This window comes from Furipterus horrens, unplaced genomic scaffold, assembly GCF_987537825.1.
Source record: "Furipterus horrens unplaced genomic scaffold, mFurHor1.1.pri manual_scaffold_2, whole genome shotgun sequence".
In the NCBI taxonomy this organism is placed as follows: domain Eukaryota; kingdom Metazoa; phylum Chordata; class Mammalia; order Chiroptera; family Furipteridae; genus Furipterus; species Furipterus horrens.
In genome coordinates, this window is record NW_028327172.1 from 10,653,523 (window position 1) to 10,679,155 (window position 25,633).

Below are 25,633 nucleotides of genomic sequence, written 5' to 3' on the forward strand. Positions count from 1 at the left end.
CAGCACAATTAATTTTCATAAGATAGTTCTTGTACCTGAGGATACCAAAAATAACTTTTAAACATGGATAATTACTTTATTTCAAAGGGATAAGGAAATACTACAAGTTCATAAACCAAACAGCCAGGTTTTAAGCAAGAATAACTGGTTGAAGGGAAAACAGTACAAACCTAGGAGCTTCTATGGGGCTTCAGAAATTCCTCTTTATTTAAATGTCCTCTGATATAAACAAGATGGACTAATTAAGACAAAATCTATGCCAATCAGAACCTACAGACTGTTGAATTACAATGTATGCTCAGTTAATAGACTCAAATATGGAAAAAGAGGATCCCAATATTTGGAAGGGGTATTTGAGCAAAGAAATATGACAGAACTTCAAATCATCAGTTATTACAGACACAACGATTAGTAAGTACAATTCTAAGACATACCAGGGAAAAGAATAAAGGCTAAAACCAAAGGAAAGAAAAGGGCATACAGACACACACACAGTCACACACACACATGCTATAATTTTATTCTAATAGATGAGGAAAATATCAGAATCCTTGACAGCTTTTTTCTATATACAAGGAACATGTTCTGCTATACTATAACACTTACATTATTTAAGTATATAATTTATCTTTCCCTCCAAGAAAGGCAAATATTTTTACTATTTTGTTCATTAATTTATTTCCAGGAATTAGAAGTGCCTAGCATCTTATTGATAAACATATGTCGATCTCATTTGCGCTTGCTATTTCTTTAGGAGGCACATACATCAAAATTTGAAGTTCATAATTGAGGTTCTAGTTTATAGGAATCATACTGTATACAACCCTTAAGAAAAAGCATTACACAGTTTTTTCCACACCCTTTGTAGTGCACATTTTACATCTTTGTTCCTTAAGCTATAAATCAAGGGATTCAACATGGGGATCACGAGGGTGTACAATATGGAAGCCACTTTATCACTATCAAAGGAATGACTGGACTCAGGCTGCACATACATGAATATCAAAGTCCCATAGAATACTACGACTACTGTGAGGTGGGATCCGCAGGTAGAAAAAGCCTTGTGCCGACCCTCAGCAGAGTTCATCCTCAGAATGGATTCAAGAATGAGGAGATAAGACACAAGAACTATCAGAAGAGATGAAATCAAATCAAAACCTGCTAAAATCAAGATAATCATTTCAATTTCATGTGTATTTGAGCAGAGTAAAGACAACAAGGGGAGACTGTCACAGTAGAAATGATGGACAACATTGTAGCCACAGAAAGATAAATTAAAAATTTTTACGGTGACTAGAAGAGCAACAAATGTGCTGTAGAGATAAGGAATAGCCACCAGCAGCTGACATATCCTTTGTGACATGATGACTGGGTAGAGCAGAGGGTTACAGATGGCCACATAGCGGTCATAGGACATTGCAGATAGAATAAAAATTTCACTAACAATAAACACAAGAAAGAAAGCTAGTTGTATAGCACAGAAATAATAGGAGATTGTGTTTTGATCCACAATAAAATTTACTAACATTTTCGGTCCCACAGTTGTTGAATAACCAAGATCGGTGAAAGCCAGGTGTCTGAGAAAGAAGTACATGGGTGTTTGGAGCCTAGAGTCCACCTTGGTGAGGATGATCATGCCCAAGTTGCCCACCACTGAGATCACGTAGATAATGAAGAAGAGCCCAAATAATGGACCCTGCAGCTCAGGACGGTCTGTGATCCCCGTGAGAATGAATTCAGTTAACACTGTTAAATTTTGTGTTTCCATGCAGAGTTTCAGGAAACTTATTCTGGAAAGAGACATCAGCATGGTCAATAGAGTTCACAATTTATACCTGGCAGATATTTCGTTTGCAAAGCCAGTATAAAAAGACACATCCAAACTTTCCAAGTTAGAATATATGAAAATAAGCCTACGTCCCACAAAATAATATTCATAGAGCTAGAAACAGGTAAGCAGTGGTTCTCAACTGAAGGTGATTTTACTAAGCAATGAGCACTGATCAGTATCTAAAAGACATTTCAGTTGTCACAACTCAGAGATAGGGTGCAACTGGCATGTAGGGTTAGAAGTCAGTTATGCTTCTAAACATTCTACAATACCCAATATTTAGTCTAAAATTTCAACAGTGGCATTGTATATATATAATGTGAGCTATATCTCCATTTATGTAAACACAAAAATTTGGGCAAAAATTTAACTGTTTCAATACTCACATATGCAAAACCAACACTTTGGATCTCTTAATCTTCCTTTATCCCTTCCAACAAACCCGCAAAGAAGTATTGGCATTGTTTTCACATAATGAAAATTTATAAAAATCTCCCTTTGGATTAAAAGATACTATATTCATTAATGTAAGTTTAAAGGTGTGTGTGTTGAATACAATACACTAAAAATGAGAGATCCATGGCTTCTTGAATATTACTTTAAATTTTTCTACACCTTAAGGCCACAGGTATGCCTTCAAACTATGACATAATACAAAACACAGATAAACATTTTTTATAATCAAATACAATGTATTTGAATACCCTTAATAATACATGGATAAGAATATACCAGAGTAAGTGGTGAATGGCACATTATGGAAAGAGAATGATTAGATTTAAAATAGTGTGAGCATGAATGCTTCATTTAAAAAATAGAAATAATACTGGTCACATAAAAATTGCAGTGACAGCAGTCTCCGAGTATTTTAAAAATTAAAAAAAAAATTTTTTAACATTAAGTATAGAAGTTATTACATAAAATTTGCATTTGAACCACTTAAATTATTGCTCATAATTCTGTGGCCTCCTGATAGTCTACCCTGTTTTACTAAACTCAACTTTCTCATATCAGAAATGTGGAAATGTGCTTCAATAGATAGTAATTTTAGAAAAACATCTCCAGTGAATTTAATAAGAAGCAGTATAAATCTTGTTTTTGTGTGTTTTGTTTCATTTTGTAAATATGAGAAGCTGTGAAAAATTCTACTTGGTAAGTTACAGTTTTTCTATATGATAAGGAAAGATAAAAGCGGGTCTTTTTTTTCTCACGTCAAATTGCTTTTTCATAGATTAGCATCTTTGCTGAATACCAGCTTACTATTTTTTAAAAGCTACACTCTTTGAGATAATTATATCTGCTTGTGTCAGGTTCCACTTGAAATTTAAAAGCATGCTCCATATTTTGTCATCATCATAAAACTGGGTACTTAGAAGTCTTCTATTGTCCACATAATGTCTTTTACATCTCAATACGAGGTGTAAAGAATCTTCCTATTTATTCATTTATTTGAATAACTAATTATTAAATAATAAGTTATATTGAGTGTCACAGAAAAGAGCCTAGAACCACTAAGTAACTAAAAGTTTACAAGGACATTAAAATACTAGATTGAATACCTGCAGCTTTGTAATTTTGCCAATTTTTAAAAGTTCATACTTAGTTATGCTTCACTTGTGCTCAGTTTTAGCCTGCGTTACAGATATAATCATTCATATAAAGCACATATGTTATAAGCAATAGCATGATGGTATTTCAAAGATGTTTCTAAACATTTAGTCCATCAACCCTTGTGAAAATACTCAAAAACATTAATATGTTGAAATAAGTAGAGAGGTTCTATTCCTGCTCAGGCATTATGGAATAGTAGAGAGCAAAAAGAACTAAATGGGAAACTGAGACATTTTGCTAGAGCCTTGTCATTGAGTAAAGTGAAACTTTGCAGACATCACCGAATCCCTGTCAATATTGGTTAACATAAGACACCACATGAAATGCTCTCTCTTTTTACCTGTAGTGAAGTCTCTCTTGACTCTCATGTATTTCTTACATGGCTCAGTGAGGACAATTTATGGATGTTTTTCATCTTTTGAGACTGTCCCTGAAGAGAAGCCAGGCAATTTGTTGATTGTCCCTACAGTATTTAATAGCACAATTAAATGCCTGGAAGTTGTCTTCTAATTGTCATGGACAATTTGTATTCGCCATGTTTTCCTTCCTTCCCTTCTCTTTCCTTCTTTCCTTCTTTCCTTCCTTCCTTCCATTTTTACTCTTAACTTTCTTTTTGTACTACACAGGACTCTTGACTACAATATTATCTATAGGCATGCCCATCAACAGTGGTCTCCTCAAATGAGTGACACTGTAGAAATGTTTAAATACTGCCCTACTCTTTTAAAACTTTTAGGGAATTAAAATAATACATTGTTTTTTTGTTTGTTTCTCATGTTGTCACTGGTTCAAAGTCCATGTGCCCAATACTTCAAGAGGCCAAACTCAACACATTAGAATTTGGAGTAAGGAAAGTTTTATTGATTGAGATGGTGCCAACTGAGATGATGGGAGTCCTAATCCTCAAATCCTTTCTAAGAAAGTACAGAGTTCAGAGCTGTTTTCTGTCAAGCGAAGGGAAAATGGGAACAGCTTTCTGAAACACTCAAGCCTCAGGCAAGATTCCTCTAATGATTAACATGTCTATATGCAAGACAAAGAAGGAGCTAGCCTGAAGGGCTTGAGAACAAAGCAGGCTTGAACTTTAAGATTAAGTCAGGGAAACTGAGCATTTCACTCTGTTACAATGTAGTTTCCCCTCTCTAAGGAACAGAAGTTAGTTACTGTTACTTCTCAATTCATTGTGAGTTTTCATCATGTCTTTTCAACATTTATCTCTTCCCCTCGAACAAAATATACAAATTACATAATATCCTTTCTTAAAAATATTATCCATTTTCTTATGGAAAATAGTGATGCCTCTGTTACAACGTGGGTGACAGTATATGTGTGGATTTGTTTCTAGAGTCACTCTTCTGCTCCATTGGTCAGTCTACCTGTCCTCAGGAAAATGTGGGTGTGTTTTTTTAAATTACTATAGCTAATAGCTACATCTGGTTCTGTAACTCCCGCAACTTTATTCTCTTTCTTCAAGATCATCTTTGCTATTTTTAGGTGTTTTGCCTGTCTAAATAAATTATAATATTAGCTTCCAAAGTTCTAAAAGGAAGAAATAAGAAGTAAAAGGAAGGAGGGAAGGAGGGCAGGAAGGAAGGAAGGAAGGAAAAAAGGAAGGAATGAAGGTAAGAAAGAGGAAGGAAAGAAGGAAGGAAAGAGGAAGAGGAAGGGGAGGAGGCATGAAAGGAGGAAGGGAGAGTGAGAGTAAGTCAAGTAGAAAGGATTTATTTTGGCATTATATTGAACCTATAGATCAATCTAAGATATTTGCCTTTGTTATAATATTAAGTCTTTCATTCCATGGACACGTTTGGTATGAATTTTCATTGATATATCTCTTTTAGATACCTTGTTAAATTTTTATTTAAATCATTACTGAGGTCTTACATTTTAAAGTTGAATTTATTCTTAAATCAGGTTTCTTTTTTAATGGTTTTATAAATCATTTCTTTAATTTAATTTAAAAAATCTTTGTGTGTAGGATATAGAAATAAAGTCGATTTTTCCTGTTTATTTTGTATCCAATTTATCACAGACCTATTTTATTTTTCTTTCAGCTAATAATGTTATTTAATTTATGTAATTGGTTTTCAACTGTAAAATCAACCTTGCATTCTTGCATGCATACAGTACTTTAAAAAACTCTATCACACATTCTAAACAAAATGTATAACTTACGTAAAGTGCCCATATGGTATAGCTCAATATCATTTATATCTTTCCTAATACCAGTGTAATTTTTGGAAAGGCTGGTGTTTTCTGCTTCATATTGTATTATACTTATTCCTCTTCCTCTTCCTCCTAACCCTAACCAAATTCATCTAGAACTTAAGGGACCAGAAAATCTCTATTGAAAACCTTAAAATTTCTCAATTTTACTTTTGAATTTAAAAAATTCTGAGTTGTGCCAATTTCTATTATCCTGACTATACATGTCATGCCCACTCTCTTTTATTAAATGTTAGTAATGTTTTACATGTACAGAGATAGGGCAGGTAATGACTGTCAACTTTGGGGGGTGATGAGGGCCCTTAAAAATTTGTGTCACTTTGAGGACAACTTTTTTTTGTCTAGTAGCATTTCACTCTAAAACACAATAATAAAAATGCTACAAGACGTATTTATCATCATGACTGCATTAAAAAGACAACTCTACACAACTGTTTTTAATGTAACTATAATTTGGAAAAATTGAATATATGTCATAGTTGGATAAAGTACATCTTTTTGCTTTGTGTACATGCACCAAGTGAAAGGGATAAAAACGTAGACTTCCCTTTTACATATTTTTTAGTTTGCCACATGTACTATTTCTTATTTTCATGCTCATCAAAGCATTTTTGTTTAGTTTTTATTTTATTCTAAAGGTTCATTTTCTCTGTATGTAAATTGATTTTAAGCTCAAGACAAAATGAGTCCCAAAGGCTGAGAAATTGATGGACAAAATGCTACAAAAATAATAAAAATTTTAGTAGTTGAACAAAAGGTGTTTCGTGACAAGAAAGATGACCTCATTGACTACTTTCTAAGAAGTGAACCATGTGTGCCTTCACCACCAGCTGCCAGGCCTGCTCTTCCTTGTTTAAAAATTATAAAAACCCTTTAATAACTTAACTTTATTTTAAATTGTGTTTATTTGAATATTATTGTTTATTACATATATAACTGTGTTTTCTTTGGTCAACTAATGCATTTTTCTAAAGGGAAAATTTGGGTATTTGAGGTTGGGATAAAAAGGATTATAATTTTCCCATTGAAATTCATGAAATTTTAAACTATTTATTGCCTCTTAACAGAAAGATTTTCAGAGGCCAAAGAAAACCCTTAAATGAAGATAGCTTTAAATTTATGTTAGTTTGAATGAGTGATGCCGGTTATTCAAGAACCTTATCAATGCGTCCTTCACATCCCTGTTCCTTAGGCTGTAAATGAGGGGATTCAGCATTGGTATCACGAGGGTATAGAAGATGGAGGCCATTTTATCAGTATCTAATGAATGGTTGGTCCCTGGTTGCAAATACATGAAGAGAAGAGTCCCATAGAACACAATGACAGCCATCATGTGAGAAACACAGGTGGAAAAGGCTTTTCGTCGCCCCTCTGAGGAGCGTATCCTCAAGATAGCAAGGATGATGTTGAGGTAGGATATCAGAACAATAATCATAGAAAAAAACAAATTAATTGCCGAAAAGGTAAACGCAGCGGTTTCTGGAATGTAGGTATCAGAACATGATAATGCTAATAAAGAGACACTGTCACAGTAAAAATGATTGATTACATTGGAAGAGCAATAGGACACAGAAAACACACAGGAAGAGACAGTCAGTGCTGTGGTCAGACTGTAGACGTGTGTAAGGGACACCAGCAGAAGACAGATCTGTGGAGACACCACTACGGTGTAGAGCAGGGGGTTGCACACGGCCACGTAGCGGTCATAGGCCATTGCAGCGAGCATGAAAATCTCAGCCACAACAAAATGTATGAATCCAGTCAGTTGCACTGCACATCCGTAGTAAGATATGGTTTTCTTGGAAACTAAGAAGTTAACCAGCATTTTAGGGGCAATGACAGTAGAGTTGCCAAGATTGGTCACAGCCAAGTGCCGGAGGAAAAAGTACATGGGGCTGTGAAGTCGAGAGTCAACACTGGTGAGGGTGATGATGCCCAGGTTCCCTGCCACAATCAGCCCATAGATGAGCAGGAAAACGAAGAAGAGTGGAATCTGGAGCTCCCGACGGTCAGAAATGCCCATGAGGATGAATTCGGCCACCTGTGAGAGATTCCCTGGAGTCACTGATTCTGTTGCTTTTATCAGTTAAGGGGAAAAATGAAAGAAGATTAATGGACAATAAGATGTTTTCTCTGTTCGATGCCAGATTGTTAAAGGTTTCGCTTAAAATCGGTTTATTTTTTTATTGTTTTTCACTGTCTTTTATTTATTGTTGTAATGTTTTTATTAAATTTATCAGGGTGACACTGGTTAATAAAATTATATATATTTCGTGTGTACAATTCTATCACACATTATTTGTGTACTGATCAGCTTATTTTGTTCAGATGTTGTTTTCTCTCAATCTTTCCATAAAATTCTAAAATGCAAACTCTCCAGGGGCCAATTTCAAAATCTTAGAACTGTTTGACTAAGGTACTAATATATTGATTCACTGCTGGTTATAGTTTGTATTGCATGAAAGCATACTAATTTATTATATTATTATATGTGTTAGTATTTATATACATATATTATGTTAATATTTGCTATTGCTTGAATATACATACATGCGTATGTATATTTACTTGTACACACATGCCTCTGAGTATGTGTTTGTGTTTACGTTTTCAATGGTAAAACAGAGTTACCTATAAAAAACAGATGAGCCAGAGTGACTTCCGGTTATTTTTCTAAGATGCCACAGGCCTCCCCTCCAACACATATCTTGTCAGCATCATCCTTGGGAACTTCAATATTTCTATCGAAACAGTCAATAACCTGGGTTTTTCCTTATCAGTTTCTACCACACTGCTCTGCTTCAGCCGTCCTCAAACAGACTACACCTCAATACTGTTTCTTCTTAGTATTATTCAGAAACTGTGCTCTTCACTTAATCAGTCTCCTTTCTTTTACCAGATAAGCCAGTCCTGTCCTGTCACTCTGACTTCTGGCTGTTCAGCTGGTTCTCTGTTGTTTTGTTCTGGTAGCGCTTCCTTCCCTTTCCAGAGTACACTTCTTTTCTTTAAATTGTTTAAAGCATGTTTTGATTTTTTTTAAAGTTCTTACTTATAGTTTTGATTTGTTTAAAGCTTGATCACTTTGTTTTAGCTGGGTAGAGATGTGAATGGGTGGGGGGGTGCTAACGTTACTTAGTGTGTGCCCATTCTGTGCCCAGAGCTGTCCTGAAACAGTGACCTCATTACCCTGCAGGAGAGTCCCAGCTCATAGATGTAATTATTAGGTCTGATGAAACAATTGTGGTGTAATGAGATTAAGTTAATCGGAGTCTGTATAAAATGTGGGTTAGTGGTATGGTTTTATGGTTTTCTTTTAATGTGTTTTGTTTGCTTGTTTGGTTGGTTACTTGGTTGGTTGTCTGTTAGTTCACTAATTACTAGCTGTGTGATTTTTTTCAAGTATTTCTATTTTTATATTGTGTGAATTAAATGAGATAATGCACATACATAGGTTAGTTAGCACAGCTCCTGGTAACAATGAATGGAAATTAATTGGTATCAATAGTTAATGTTATTAACAAGTTCTGAATGATTTTAAAATGTAGTTTCTTATTTCAGTCTGGTAACTTATTTTACTTTACTGAGGGCTTTTACAATTGACATAGAAATAGCAAGTGAATTATAATTTTGCATATTTAAGAAACTGGGACACAGGATAGCTAGCTATGTATTTAACAAATAAATCAGGCTGTGCTCTCCCACAATCTCATTCTCTTAAAACTGTGGTGTTTATTTGTTTTAAAGATGTTTAATTCCATCCATAAGATATGTGTCTAATGAACTACTCTGCTGGTGTTACACTAGTGTTCCCATATCTCAACTCCTACCCCTGCATCTAAAAAGAATTGCATAAGTAAGCTTTTGGTGGAAAACACTGTTCAAAAGTTTCATTTGTACCCTGGCTGGTGTGGCTCAGCGGATTGAGTGCTGGCCTGTGAACCGGAAAGTTGCCAGTTCAATTCCCAGTCAGGGCACATGCCTGGATTGTGGGTCAGGTCCTCATTTAGGGGCATACAAGGGGCAACCAATCTCTTTCACATTGATGTTTTTCTCCCTCTCTTTCTCCCTTTCTTCTCCTCTCTCTAAAAGTAAATGAGTATAATCTTTTAAAAATATTCTATTTGTTTGCTACACATCAAGCAACTCAGTGCATGTTTTACTCTGAGATAATATATTCAGTAAACTTATCCTTAATTTAATGAAAACAAAAAGGCGTCAATGATAGCAATGATTGGTATTCTACTATGAATTTGTGCCATTAGCTTTATGTGTTTCCTCTTCTACTGCAATATAATTGAAGGCAAAGCTATAGGGTTGCTTTTTTTTTTCAATAAGTATATGTCACTGAAAAAAGTCCTTCTAGAATAGCCTCAATTTTCTCTTATTTCTTCAGGACCTTGTTTGATTTAGCATTGTTTCTGACAAGAGAAATTTTACTTCTTTATAAATAGTTTTTTTCTAATTTGTTTCTGAATATAAATATTTTAGAAGTCTACCAAGACAATACATTCTCAGCAAATAAAAACATTTTAATGTACCTAACTTTAATAATTTTTTCTTATAATTTTAATAATAAATGATAGTGAAAATTAATTTTTAAACAGCTTCTGATATGATTTTAAGACTATGCATCCTGATATTGTTAAAAAACAAGTCCTCCCCAAAAAGACCCAGAGCCTTCGGTTTTGGGGATGGAGGGCGGGAGGGACAGCTTTCAGGATGCCTTTGCATATCTATGGCTGGTAGCTAGTGTCTTAGTTATGCAAATTGCTTTGGTTCTTCTGAGGCAACAAGGAGATGGAAGGGGTTTTGACCATAGAGTGGTGAGGAAAGAGCATACGGGACCTGCATAAGGTTCTATGAATGATCAGAACTGGTTACCATGCCCACTGTATCACAGGCCACCACCAGGGATTTAAAAATAAGGTGGCAGCCATTTGGGGGGAGAGTAGAAGGAGAACCACACAGTTTGTAGAGAGAAGAGATCTGTGTGGCTTTGAAAGGGCAGAGAGAGAACCATGTGTGATCCAGTGCAATACAACACATGTTTTCCTGGACTGTTATACGGAGGCTGATGACATCGTACCCCAGATCCTGAAGGAGACAGCTGACAGATGAGAGATGGGGAACTTCTGGGCATGTTTTTGGCTTCTAGTCTTTTGGGGAGAAAGGGAAGTGCTGGGTCCCGTGGGAGAAAAGGGCTCTGAGCTGAAGTGCTCACTGCCCTCCCCAGGTTGGAATCCTGTAAATAAAGACCTGTTTTCCTCAACACTAGTTGTTGGGTTTTACACCAAGGTGCCAACATGAAAGAACCCCCTTTTGCTCTGTACGATATGAGCTATCTGTGTTAAACAGCAATACAGAGATTAACTGTTAACATCAGGGAATCTTTCTATCCTAAGGTTTATCATATTAAGCAATGCAAAAAGCAGGAAAGGGAGACAAACCTGTTTTTATTGATGTTAATTAATTGAGTCGGTCTTTATTGAAAACATATTACAAAGACACTTGTATCTAAAAACATTCATAAATTATGCTAGTTTTATGGTAAAAAAATTATTTTATATTAAGTTGAAATATGAGCTCTGTAATGACTATTCATTATCCTATATAAATGCTCAAGCAATCTAATTTACTAGTAGGGATGCTGGACACTATTGTGCAAGTCTATTACCATCACTGCCACTTAGCAATCAGTGGGCAGGGATGAGACAAGAAAACAGAGCAGGTATCATTTTGGTCCTGAGTCTGATTTGAATTAATTTCCAAGATGCTTGCTCTGCACATCCAGGATTAGTAATAAGTAAAGTATTTGGTTTAACCTACCTGTACGCACAGATATGCTGAGACCCTCTTTTACGGTTGCTGCAGGAAGCATGCTGAAGGGTTTTACAAGTCCCTGAAGTCCCTGAAGACTTTCACGCTGAAGTATGTTTGTATATGGTCCCAATCCCCAAACATGGGAACCAGAATTCCCAGATAAAGTTCTAATTCCCCCTGGAAAGAAGGACAAAGAAAATGCTCATTAATCAGATCTCTATGCAAAAATGTCACCCAAAGAATAAAAAATGGTCAGGTAGCCTAGGGACTCTCTTAGATAATCATATTAAATAACAGTCACATGCAATGATTCTGTCCTTTGTTTTGAATTGCACCTCTAAGTTTAAAAAGTGTTTCTGGCCCTTGAAATAGAAAAAAATAAATAAAATCCAACAGTTAGAAAACACAGGATTCTAGCCCCAAAGTTGAATTTTAATGTAAATGTTTGGGAGTAGACTGAATGCAAAGCCTTTAATCTTGTCAAAAACAAGCCCTGGTGTATTTGCCAAAAACACTAGATGATGTACAACATAAATTAAAAATATGAATGGTTACAAGAAGACTGAATATAATTTTTTATTGAAATTAACTAAGGCAACTATCAGGAACCTGGTCCTATTTCTAGTTTTTGATTCAAATTATTCAAATGGAAAATATATTTTTTCTATAATCCTGTGATCATTCCTCAAGCATATATAAATATTGTAATTAAATATGATATTTTTTACTTTATTTTTTGTGTAAAAAGTTTTATAAGTGAAAAAGGCATGTCTAAATAGTTTACCTTGGTATTATTAACAGCTGTTAAAATAATACTGAGAAAAAAGATATTTCAAAAGTCTGACTAATGAATGATTAATAAGTGAATGAATAAATACAATATCCATCTTAAAACTATGAAATGAAATGAGGTTTTATTTGTTTTCAGTGCCATAATCTATCTTTAATATAATTTTAACTTTGGTAAAGAAACAGTGACAACCTGCATATCATTTTCTAGAATATTCTATTCTTTAAGGCAGGACACCACTGTCCTTTCTTCATCCTGGTACATTTAAGAAGGTTATGCCACATTCTAAGCTCTAGAATTAATGAAGTAATAGACAAATTGTGAAAAATAAAGAGGAATTTACAGTTTTTCTTTTCATCAACTTCAATTTAACGTCCTAATAAATTTAAATAGGGGGTCTTTTCAGAGCTCAAATAGCCCCATGAAGGTTATATGGTAGCTCCCTCTATAATGTCCATTGGATAATGTCTTTCATGGGACCAAAGACAAAATCTGTACTGTTCTCGGTTAACACTACTTTCCTTCCTCATCAGCTCTGCCAACTTCCCCATCTATTTAGCATTCCTAAAATATTATAAAGATTTTAAAACTAATGAACAAAACAAACAAATGAGCAGAACAGAACCAGAGACATGGAAATAAGGAACAAACTGACAGCAACCTTGAGGGGAGGGGAGGGGAGAGGGGGATAATGGGGGCAAGAAGGGGAAGGGTCTTGTCAAGGAACAATTATAAAGGACCCATGGACCCGGACTACAAGGTGGGGATGACTGTGGGAGCAGGGGGTGGGAGAGCAGAGCAGGGGAGAGCAATGGGGGACATAATGGAACAACTATAATTGAAAAACAATAACATTTAAAAATAAATAAATAAAAATATTTGATTAAAAACCCTTTTACACTTTCTATTGTTATGGATACTTTATTTTACAACTTGATCTGTCATTTGAGTCTTATTATTTATTTTCCATTTCCTAAGACTTGATTAGGTTATTTAATAAATTTACCTCGGTCAAGCAGATGAAACTCTAAGATAGTCCATGAGCATTCTTTACTTATAGTTTTATAAAATTTTAGCCTATTTTTAAAATCAAAGAAGCATACTTGTATCTGTTTTCTCTTGTATATAGCAAGTTCTTTTACTATATTTGTGAATTTTTTTATCCAGACCTTTGACATTTTAAAGCAAAACTTTATCCATCTTTGTGATTTTAGCTGTATTTAAGGATGTCTTTAATGCTAAAACTCTCTCTCTTCTCTCTCTCTCTCTCTCTCTCTCTCTCTCTCTCTCTCTCTCTCTCTCTCACACACACACACACACATACACACAAGGTCAGTCTTCATTATCATTTGCAGGATTTGCATGAAGATAATGAATATTAGTAACTATGGTTTAGTTTTATATTTTAAGGAGGGATCTCTGTTGGGCTGAGCCTTCTAAAGAGAAGAAAATTAATGAGGAGATACTGTTCTGCATAATTGTTGAGGTGTTATTTAAACATAATAATCTCACTTTAGGGAAATATTTTTAGGTTGGGTTTTAATTCTAAAGAGATTATCTTGTTTAATTTTTTTAAAAAGGACACCCCTTGAGGAAGAGAATGTTTTAATAAAATAATAATTAAAATTTACATAAATTGTTTAGGAAGAAAAGAAGGAGGGGAGAACACTACAACCTAATTTCTTTTTTTGACATAGACATACCTTTGCAATGAAAATGAGGTCCGTTGGAAGCTGGGTTAAATATCAGCATAGAAAAGACTCCTTTCGTATGTTGGTTCTTGAGCCTGGACCAATGGTGGCACACGCAAGGACATTACAGAGGGACAAAGGTCAAAAAAAGAAAGAGCTGAAAGTTGAGTCAGAACCAGGCCTATAAGAAATCTTATAAAGATGGTCTGGGGCTTAGTTCTGGGAAGAGCTACAATCTGCCAGCCAGTTGCATCTTTCTCTGAATTGTGCTTTTCTTTTGTCATTTTTTTAAATTTAAATACGATATTGATAAACGCAAATGCCTAGACTTGGTTTTCTGTAAGATATTAAAGATGGGTTTAATATCTATACTATGGATAAAATAACAAAATGGGGAGAAATGCACCTTCACAAACAGCATGGCAAGGACATTAAGAATTTGAACACATTTTCTGTGGTCCCCAAACACAGACTGTGATTCAACTGCTACCAATGCATGGACCTAAGGATGGAGCAGAGTGTTTAGAACTGGAGTCAGAAAGCAATGGTTTCATGGAAAGTGGTCTGGGCTAATGTAAGCTATGGTGTTGTTACTGGTCAGGTGGTATGTGATCTAGCTAGTCAGATGAAATTATATTATTGTTTATACTTGAAAATATTAGAGCTTCTATATTGCATGAAGATAAAAAACAATTTAAAACATTCTAAAATAATGATTACATACATATATGTCTGTGTTTGCATTTGTATTATATCATGCAGGGCCAACATTCACATACATATATGTGTAAATACAGATATCAGTAAGAACACAGTAAGAAACAAATTGATAATAACTTGTTTTATAACTAAAGACAGAATAGGCAAAAGGTTGACTATGATTTCTTTAATAAAATATCCAGGAAAACAGAAGTACATTAACAAACTAAAAGAAAACATTTTCACCATACCTTTTTGATACTGAGCACAGATAATCACTCTCGAGTCTTTAAATTTACTTTCAACTGTGAAAGGATAGTTTATTGACAAACCTTTTTTCCCCCAAACACTCTTTTTATTGCCTTATTTACATCTTTGTTCCTCAAACTGTAGATGATGGGATTCAGCATGGGAATCACGATGCTGTAAAATAGCGACACTATCATGTCATGGTCCAAAGCATAGCTGGAAGTTGGTCTCACATACATGAAGAGGATGGTTCCATGATAAATTGACACTCCAGTTAGGTGAGAGCCACATGTGGGGAAGACTTTTCTCCTCCCCTCCCTGGAACGCATCCTCAGAACGGCCAGCAGAATGAAGCTGTGAAGCACTGAAAAAATATATATAACTTAGTTGTGTTTTACTAAGTGAAAGAAACCAGTATGAAATGGCTACATACAGTACAGTTCCAACTACATGTCATCTGGAAAAGGCAAAACTATGAACATAGTAAAATGATCAGTGGTTGCCAGGGGTTCATGTGTATGAGGATAAAGAGGCAGACGACAGAGGCTTTTTAGGGCAGTGAAAATTTTTTTTATGAGAATATGGTGATGCATTTATATAACTATATGTTTTTCCAAACTCATAAAATAAGCAACATCAATAGTGAACCCTAAGGTAAATAGGGACTTTGGGTGGTTATGTGTCATTGAAGGTTTATCAATGAGAGAAAATGTACCACTTAGGTGGAGGATATTAATAATGAGGGAGGCTATGCATGTACGGGGAGAGGGAATATAGCAGAAATCTCTGTACCTTCTTCTCAATTCTGCTGTGAATAGATAACTGTTCTTAAAAAATTAAAGCCTTTAAAAATGTTGAATGAAACAAAAAAGGCAGACAGAAAAAAATAATAGAAAATTCTCATTAATAAACCTCCCAAAACAGTTTCTAAAAATAAAACATAAACCACAAACCAACTTAAAATGAGCAAAAAATGTGAAAGGAAAATAGATGATTACTTTGACAAAATCATATCACAAAACATCTATTAATTCTACAATAAAGATTTCAAGGCGTCAAGTCATCCCCAAATCAGCAGAATCTTGTTGCAATGAGCTTTTTTTTTTGGCCAAGCACAAGGTTAACATGGAAAGAGAAGTATTAACAGGATTTAAGACCCTTTAATCCTAGAAATATTAAAAACTCATGGCAAAAAGGAGAGAACAATTTCCTGAGTGGCATCTCAGCAAATGCAAGTTGGGAAAATGGAAATGTCTTTATGTGCTCCAAGTTGCAAATGAATGACTGCCACCCCCACCCAAGCTCAGTCGAGATGTCACACAGGAACTATAGGAGGCCAAAATGGTTCCTGCTCTAGGTCACTGAAGATCTCAAAAATATGAATAACATACTCCCTACCAAAAGGACAGGGCTTCACTTTGAGGAAGAAAAGACTGAGAGATGAATGTCAATGAGTAGTGGAAAAACACTGGGAAGGAAGGTTTACGATAAGGAAAAGTGTTCTGGAAGATGGACATCTCAGAGAGTACTGGTACAGCAACACATAATGTCTCAAGTGCAGGGCACCACTTTGGAAAGTAACATCTATCTAGCTGTGAGACTCAAGGAGCTCCAGTTAGACGTGTTAATGGATTAAACCTAGCTCTGAGAGTAAAAGTAGTTTTAAAATAGCACAATGTTTTAAAGCTATAAAAACATGTGAGTGATCCCTTGAGCATGAAACTTGAAAAGGTAACTTGCTGTATCTCTAAACAACATATATACTTTCTTATCATAGTCAAAATGCCCATCACATTTAAATGTGGGGGAAGGGTAGATATAAGGTCTAATGTAATAGTATATAACTTGTCAATGAATAAAGATAAGCAAACAATCTTCTAAAAGTTCATAAAAGCAGATAGTACCTTAAAGCCATGTAACAAACTAATATGGCAATTTAGTGTCTTAAAATAATATTAAAGAAAATTTAAAAGAATACTTGGTTTTATCAAAATAGTAAAATGCATTAGTATATTAGATGTGAGGAGCTAGAACATTATAAGGATTTGAAACATGATAAAGAGAACACACATCATGCTGTATGCTCTAAAATTATGCAGTGATATATGTCAATTATTTCTCAATGAACCTTGGGAAAAAAGAGAACACAGAAATTAACTAGAAATAAAACAAAAATATCTAAATCAAGAATAATTTAGTAAAATACAAGAGTTAGTGGCAATTGTTGAAAGCATGGTTAAAGAAAGAGAGAAAGAGAAAAGAGATAAGGAGAAAAATCAATTTGAAATAAAGAAAGATAGTTAAGTTTGAGAGAGACTGAGAAAAATAACAAACTATAATTTAAAAAATGTCCAAAACATTGAGACCAATATAAAATGACATAGCAAAAATTTATTAACTTTCTCAATAATAGAAAAATCAGTAAGTACATAAGACATTCAAAGTATATTTAAGTATCAAGGGCTTATTGAATTTACTAGAAAATATACAACAAAATAAGGGTTTGTTTATTCTTTTAATTTTTAATGAAGAAAATATACACACAGAAAAGTACTTATATGAAGTATGCAGCTTGATGAATTTTCACAATCTGACCATAATCTTATAAACAAAACTAAGGGTAAGGAGTAAAATATTGATAGTACTCAGATGCTTCCTTGATACTTTTTTCTAGTCATATTTGCCCTACAAAGAAGATATTCTGAAGCAAGTATTAATTTATGTTATATCTAGTTTTTAAAGTTAGGGTTATTAAGTTTTAATATCAGTCAATAAAAATACAGTAATTATAGTTGCCAGTTATAAGAATGTTATCAAACACAGAGAACTGTATAACTATAATCAAATTATAGAACATTTCCATCATTCTAAGAAGTCCTATCATACCACTATGTAGTCAATCTGGAAGTCATGGGTGTGTTCTGCATTTTTATATTTTTGCCTTTGGCAGAATGTCGTTTCAGTAGAATCATATTGTCTGTCACCTTTTGCTTTTGCTTTATTCTACTTAACACAAGATATTTGCGACTCACCTGTGTATTTGAATATATCAATGGTATTATCGCCATTAAATTGTGAGCAGTATCCCATTTCATGGATGTACCACAGTTAGTTATTTTCTATTTGATGGACATTTGGATTGCTTTCAGTTTGGAAATATGGTGAAGATAGCCACTATAAAGATTGGAACCCCGATATTTGTGTTCATCTATGTTTTTGTTTCTCTTGGATCAATGTCAGAATCAGATAGCGTGATTCCATGGTAAGTGTATGTTCCAGTTCATAAGAAACTGTCAGACTGTTTGCAAAAGAGGCTGCATCATTAGCAGTCCCACCAGCCACAGAGTGCCAGTTGCTCTGCATCCTCAGTAACCACTCCATGTTATCGCGTATTGTACCTTTAAACTTGACTCATCCAAATAAGTGTTGGAGATTATGCTGTTTTCAGTTGCATTTCTTTCCCTAACATAAGATGGTATGTTAGCACACTTCATGGATGTACTAGCCATCTGTGGATCTTCTGTGGTGAAATGTTTATTCCATTTTATGCCCATTAACTATTGAATTTTTATATTTGGTTTTAGAGTTCTTTATCTATTTTAGATACACATTGGATAGCTGTTTAGCCAAAACTTAGTCGAATATGCCAGTCAAAGTATGGACTCTCTGAATTGTGCTTGTCTTTTGTCATTTTTGAATTTCAGCGTAATCTTCATAAATGCTAGTGTATAGTCTGTATATTCTGTGAAAAATTAAAGAATGGGTTTTGTATTCATGCTCTGGATGAAGTAATAAAAAAGAGAGGAAAGCACCCTCACAAATCGGCATAGTAATGACACCATACATTTAAACACATCTGTGGTCTCTGAACTATGCATTGCTGCTAAGACATCTATGTCTTAGATCTATTTAAGGATGGAGAAAGTACTTTGAATTGGAGTCTAAACCAATGGGTCTTTGGAAAGTGGTCTGAAAATACAAGAGCTGTGATTCTGCTATTGATTGGACGTTATTTGCTCAAGGTAGTCAGGTATAATTATAATAATTGTGATTGTTGGACCCTATCTGATTCGAGTAATATGCAATGGAAGTCTACATTATACATTTTAAAGACTAGTGCATCAGTAACTGTGTGTGTAAATATATATGTACTACATAGCAATATTCATAGGTTGCTATTTGGGCCTCAGAATGAGATCATATTTGGTGATAAGGTCTTTGTATAAATAAATAAATTAAAATGAGGTCTTTAGTTTAGCCCTTACTACAATATAACTATTGTCCTTATGAGAAGAGTAGAAAAGGCACAGAAAAACTCAGAGAAATGATGATATGAAGACAGAGTGAGAAGATGGTTATCTAGAAGTGAATGAAAAAGGCCTGAGAAGAAATCAGCCCTACCTTTAATTTAATCTAAGATCTCTAGATTCCAGAACAGTGAAAAATAAATTTCTGTTGTTTAAGGCACCACTCTGTAGTGCTTTTTTATGACAGCTCTGACAAACTAATACAACCAATATCACTGTGTGTGTGTGTGTACGTGTGTGTGTGATCTGAGAATGAATTAAGCAAGAAGCAAGTGGAAGACACAGATTTTCTGTATGTGGGAAACTGCACAGGTGGAGGTATGACTATGATATTTATATAAAAAGGTCTAAGAAGAATAGAAAGACACTAATACACTAAACAAAAAAAAAAATCCTCTTTTGAAATTGAGACAATCAAAATAGCCTTAATGTGATTCATTTTAATCATTAGTGTGAAAATATACTTTATTATTACACCCATTTTTCCCAAACACGTTTTATTGCATCCTTGACATCTTTGTTCCTCAAACTGTAGATAATGGGATTCAGCATGGGAATCATGATGGTGTAAAATATTGACACTATCATGTCATGGTCCAAAGCATAGCTGGAAGTTGGTCTCACATACATGAAGAGGATGGTTCCATGATAAATTGACACTCCAGTTAGGTGAGAGCCACATGTGGAGAAGACTTTTCTCCTCCCCTCCCTGGAACGCATCCTCAGAATGGCCAGCAGAATGAAGCCGTAGGAGACCAGGACAATCAGGATAGTGGCCATCTCAATGGAGCCCACGAAATAGAAGAGCAGAAGCTGGTTAGTGTGAGTGTCCGAACAGGAAATAGCAAGGAGAGGAGGGATGTCACAGAAGACATGTCTAATTTCATTGGAGGCACAGAAAGACAGGCTAAATGTGGCCACTGTGTGTATAGAAGCATGCAAAATGCCTCCAACATAGGAAGCAATGATGAGTGACACATAGACTCTGGGCGACATGCTAAGTGCATAGAGGAGAGGGTTATAGATTGCCACATAGTGATCGTATGCCATTGCAGCCAAGAGGAAGCATTCCATGGTCCCAAAAGTAACAAGGAGAAACATTTGAGTTACACAGCCAAAGTAAGAAATGACTTTGTTCTCATTCAGGAAGTTGACTAACATTTTTGGGGTGACAACTGAAGAATAACAGGCATCCAAGAATGACAACACACTAAGAAAATAGTACATAGGGTTGTGGAGCCTAGAATCCCTAGTGATCAATAAAACCATTCCCAAATTTCCTATCAGAGTAAAAAGATAGATCGCTAGAAATAGTAAAAACAGGAAGACTTGCACCTCAAAATCATCTGTGAAGCCAATCAATACAAAAGTAGTGATTTCAGTCACATTTTCAATATGAATCCTGTGTGAATCTAAATCTGACATCAACTGTGATACTTTCATTTTCATTTATAGATTTTAAAGCAATATTTTAAAAAACAGTATCTACCCAATTATACCCCCTTGTTTATTTCTTAGAAGGGCATATTGAAATCCTTGGTGGTGAGGGTAAAGGCAGTGATGAAGAAACTGGGGCCAATGAATGCATTACCCTGTTAAATTAAAGAAATTTTTTGTTAAATAACTGACTAAATGTATCATATTTTTAGAAATGTCAGTTTATGTGGTTTAATTTCCAAATTATTTTCTGTCAAATTAACTTCCACCTGGTTTCATATCCCACCATCTTAACATTCACAAAGATGAATAAGTACAGAAATTTTAATCCAAAAATATTATAATAGCAAGTATACATCTGAAAAGGAAGTCTAGATTGTCTACAATGTGCATGAAATGCCTTTCTTTAATGTTTACAATTGTTAAAATGAAAGCAACCACACTTATATCACAAGATTGTGTATAAATGAGAATTGTATTGTATTTAAAATAGAAAAACAATGTAAAAATTATTTTTAAATTGTTCTTAGATGACTAGAAAATGGGCTAAATTAGACTTACAATTCAACTTGTCATATAGAGCAGCCTTTTCCAATGAAACCATTGTGTATTCCCTCTTTTGGTTATTATTCTTTTCCATTAGTGCTTCTAAAACACTGGTGAACAGACAACAGATATTATTCTGGAGGTGGATGCATCTTGTATACAAATCATAGTAGAACATTGGTTTTGTTTTGTTTTTGAGTTTTCTTTCTTGATACAGCTATTACAAAGTTGTCCATTTAGGCCTGCACAGTTTATTATACTGTTAATGTTTTTCCAAATTTAAGTTAATGCCAATATAAGATTTTTTTCTATTTATATGTTAAAAATAAATCATGACTGTTTCTTTAATAAATTATAGTTTCTTATGGAGTTACTAAAATTATTATAAATGAAAAATAACCCAATAATAGATTTAAACATTTGTAAAAGTTATTGTTAACAAAGAGTAAAATTACAGTAAAAACCACAAGGTAGTGTTTTATTTCTGGTATATTTCCCTGTGCCTCCAGAATGTTTCTCATTTAGTTAAGTGTGAAAAAGAGGCAAATGTGTAAAAAATGTTGAAGAGTCACCTGTACCTAGATTGACAGTCTTCAGGGTTTAGCAAAGTGAAATGTTGCATCTGCCATATTTAGGAGGAAGATTTCAGGACTGTGATTCTTGTTTTTCCCTCAGTGTGTCACAGACTGATGGAATGAAAAAACTGCAGAGGGTAGGGACAGGAACATGCCAGTGATTTAAGTTTGTAACATGAAACACACTACATTTTTGTCATATTGACATGTTCACACAGCAAGAAGAAATGAGAAACTCTGCATATCTTTTTTTTCCCAGAAAGTCTTCCCAGATCCATGTGGAAGACTTTAAATACAAAGAATAAATAGCTTTTCACATGTGGGGATACCAACCCCCTGCCATACACAAAATGCTCATTTAATCCTTAAAAATTGTAGACTAGAAAACATAATTAAGCTAAATTTCAACTTCTATGTAAATACAGACAACTTACAGTACTCTTGAGAACATATACACATAAATGTCTTGTAGTAATTTTCAGTTTACTTTGAATGGTTTAATTAATAAAATAATATAAAACAATCAATTAATAATATAAATAGTATTAGTGTATTATTTGCACATCACAATGTTAATTTCTGGTTCTAAAAAAATTCTCTCTCTCTTATCCATGTGTTATACTGTATACAAAAAAACATTTATGAAACAAATTCAAGGACAAAACAAGAATTAAGCAGACCAGAAGAAGCATAGTGAAAACAATAAAAATATGCACACAACTTTAGAAAAATATACCAATGTGTAGTCTACTTAAGCTATCCATTACAAAATACATGTTGACTGTTACACACAGGAGAAATTTCAGCAACGTCACAATTCTAACCTTTACTTAATGATGTATCTGAGATTAATACAGTTGTAGAATTTTAAGAACATTATATTTGTTTTCTAAAACCCTGTATTAAAATCTCAGATTTAGAATTTAGTGATGGTGTAACCTTGAAAAAGTAACCTGAAATGATAGACAAAATGTATGGGTTTCATCTACTCATTGAAGATACTCTTCAAACAGGCATTTCTATCAACTAATATTTAAGGACATTAGAACTGACTGCTTACATCTAAATACTTTCGCTTTAAGAAATAGAAGTCAGAAAGACAAATATCAGATCTCAAAATTTAACAAAACATGATCATTCTGGATAACTAAAATCAAATGAGCTCCTCAACCTTTGTAGAATCAGAAAACAAAAATCACCCTAAATCACTGAGAACAGTAATACAAACGCTAAGTTTGCAATGAAGCAAAGCTATCGTAACTGTTACAACATGTCATTAAATGGCTACCAGGTGTTAGAAAATATGTGCACATTATCTTATGTAACATACATAGCAACCTGCAACCTAATTCAGCACCCTTTTATGGATGAGAAAACTGAGAACCAGCCTGACCTATAACTTGATCAGGAGGGGGCCAGGATTTAAGTTGAGGTTTCCTTGCCTCCAAACCAAGCCCTTTTCACTTGATCATTATCACGGTCTCATTATGAAATGCTGCAAATTTGGAAATGTTATCCCTTAGAAACAACACAAAATAACATCCTCATGTATCTGAATTTGTTTACAATGCCAAATGCTCAAGTAAACCCTTATATATTTCTTTAAAAAGACAAATTTAAGTAGCTTCTAGAGCAACTAGCTACTTAGTAAAAGAAATTTCAAATTCATTTATATCCTTTCATGAGAAAAAATTATGATTTCAAAATAACATATACCCAATGGCTGGTTGATAGTTAATTTTTCTTTATTTAATAATTTTCCTAAATTTGAAATATAGTTTCTTATTTCTACTACCTTAATTCTGTTGTCTTCTACCAAGAAAATTAATTCAAATTCCTAATTTACAAATTTATTGATGTAATATGTTGTGTCTTTCTTATTATTCTTGATATTTCCTTAATTCTCTCACCCAATTTTTAATTCAACTCTAAGTTAACTAGAAATTTCTACCTCAGACTTAATATTAAAGCAAATAATCTAGTTTGAGATTCAAGATGATAACATCTGATTTTTTTTAACTGATGAAAATCCTCTCCTCTTACCTGTGGAAGTAAACTGCTCACTCAATTAAGATACGCTATGAACACTAAGCATTTGGACTCTTAAAAAAGATTCCCAAGCTTTTCTTGGAGTCCATAGAGATACTCCAAGGAGAAAACACACTAATTCTCTTCTGGGACAGAAAAAATATCAGGATGACTCTGTTGTTTTACACAGTAAATGAGAGAATAATTCTGGAGCCATAAAAAATATGATCAAAATGATTACATAAATGCACTTTGACCTGTGGTATAAAGTGACATTTCAGTGGAAAAAGAATCTGAGCAAGACTGGAAAAGAAATGTAATGATACAGGACAAAGACTTAGCTTTAATTCTAAATAGCTATGTGCCATGGGTTGATAATTTAAATTCTCTGAAATCCAGTTTCCTCTTTCTGAGAATATAACCTGTTTACTTTTCTCAAAATCCTTTAACCATGTACATAGTAAAATAATCTGAAAACATAGATATGACAGAATTCACAATAACTTAATAAAGATTACTATACTTATTTAAAATTAATGTACAACACTTTTAAGGGATATTATAGATATAGTTAAGGTCATTAGTGTTTAATAAAAGAGATAAGAAATGAATAAAAGAAGAGGAATTATTGATAGTAGAGACCAGTGTACGGATAATGGTAACATTCTATGTAATAAAACATTACAATATTAAAGATCGAGAAAAGATAAAAATCAAAATTTGAGCTGCAGAAGCTCTCGTCTTGAGGGCCCAATATACCAATCTATAGACTAGCATTAGGCTATGTACTTTTAAAAAGTTAATAAAAGACCCATGGATATGAACAACAGGGTGGGGACTGACTATGGAAGTCAGGGGTTGGCAGGGCAGGGGAGAGCAAGGGGGAAAAACTGGGACAACTGTAATTGAACAACAATAAAATTAATTTTTAAGGGTGACGTTGGTTAATGAAATCAGCCAATGCATACAATTCTATGATGCATCATCCGTGTATTGCATTGTGTGCCCACCACCCAAAGTGAAATACCTTCTGTGACCATATATTTGGCCCCCTTTGTCCTTTACTGCCCTCATCCCCCTTTCACCTGATAACCATCATACTGTTGCCATGTCTGTGAGTTTTTTATTGCTTTTCTTGTTTGTTTGTTTATTGTGTTCAGTTTTATATTGCACATATGAATGAAATCATATGGTTTTTGACTTTTTCTGTTTGACTTATTTTGTTTAGCATGATATTTTCAAGATCCATCTATGTTGTCACAAATGGCAGTTTTTCACCTTTTTATGGCAGAGTAGTATCCCATTGGATATAAACACTGCATTTTCTTTACCCAGTCACCTATCAAAGGACACCTAATTTCTTTCCATGTGAATAAGGCTGCAATGAACATAGCAGGTGCTTATACCTTTGCAAATAAATGTTTTCAAATTTTTCAAGTAGATAGCCAGGTTGCTGGGTCATATGGTAACTTTATTCTTGAGTTTTTGAGTAACCTCCATGCTGTTTTCCATAGCGCTTGTACCAGCTGACAGTCCCACCAGCAGGGAATAAAGGTTTTTTTTCTTTTCTCCACACCCTCTCCCACACTTGTTATTACTTGTCTTATTGGTAATAGCCACTCTAACAGGTGTGAGGTGGTATCTCATTGTTGTGATTTGCATCTCCCTAATAGCTAGTGGAGTTGAGCATCTTTTCATATATTTGTTGGCCCTTAGTATATTTTCCCTTGACTTTGGGGTCAAATTTATAAAATATTTTGTAAGAGCAAGGTCCATAAGTTTAGTACCTGTGTACTGTTCTGTGTAATTTATTGTTTCAAGTC

The 25,633-nt window shown here is 34.2% G+C and overlaps 3 protein-coding genes across 4 annotated transcripts; all 3 read right to left on the bottom strand.

Annotated features, from left to right (window-relative positions):
• Positions 1 to 826: 826 nt before the first annotated feature.
• LOC150017820 (olfactory receptor 8K3-like) lies at positions 827 to 1,768 on the bottom strand. Its single transcript, XM_090267544.1, has one exon. It carries the CDS (start codon positions 1,766 to 1,768, stop codon positions 827 to 829), a length of 942 nt encoding a protein of 313 aa, XP_090123670.1.
• A 5,017-nt stretch (positions 1,769 to 6,785) lies between these two features.
• LOC150017821 (olfactory receptor 8J2-like) lies at positions 6,786 to 11,546 on the bottom strand. The gene is made up of 2 exons (XM_090267247.1): positions 11,495 to 11,546; positions 6,786 to 7,744 (listed from the first exon to the last, which is right to left on the bottom strand). Exons 1-2 carry the CDS (start codon positions 11,544 to 11,546, stop codon positions 6,786 to 6,788), a joined length of 1,011 nt encoding a protein of 336 aa, XP_090123373.1.
• Positions 11,547 to 14,969: 3,423 nt separating this feature from the next.
• LOC150017822 (olfactory receptor 5T9-like) lies at positions 14,970 to 25,114 on the bottom strand. 2 transcript variants are annotated; one of them, XM_090267547.1, is made up of 3 exons: positions 25,089 to 25,114; positions 19,700 to 20,626; positions 14,970 to 15,000 (listed from the first exon to the last, which is right to left on the bottom strand). In XM_090267547.1, exons 1-3 carry the CDS (start codon positions 25,112 to 25,114, stop codon positions 14,970 to 14,972), a joined length of 984 nt encoding a protein of 327 aa, XP_090123673.1. The 2 variants fall into 2 exon arrangements, with proteins under 2 accessions (XP_090123673.1, XP_090123671.1); XM_090267545.1 differs by lacking the exon at positions 25,089 to 25,114 and having other exon boundaries at positions 19,700 to 20,676.
• Positions 25,115 to 25,633: the final 519 nt, after the last annotated feature.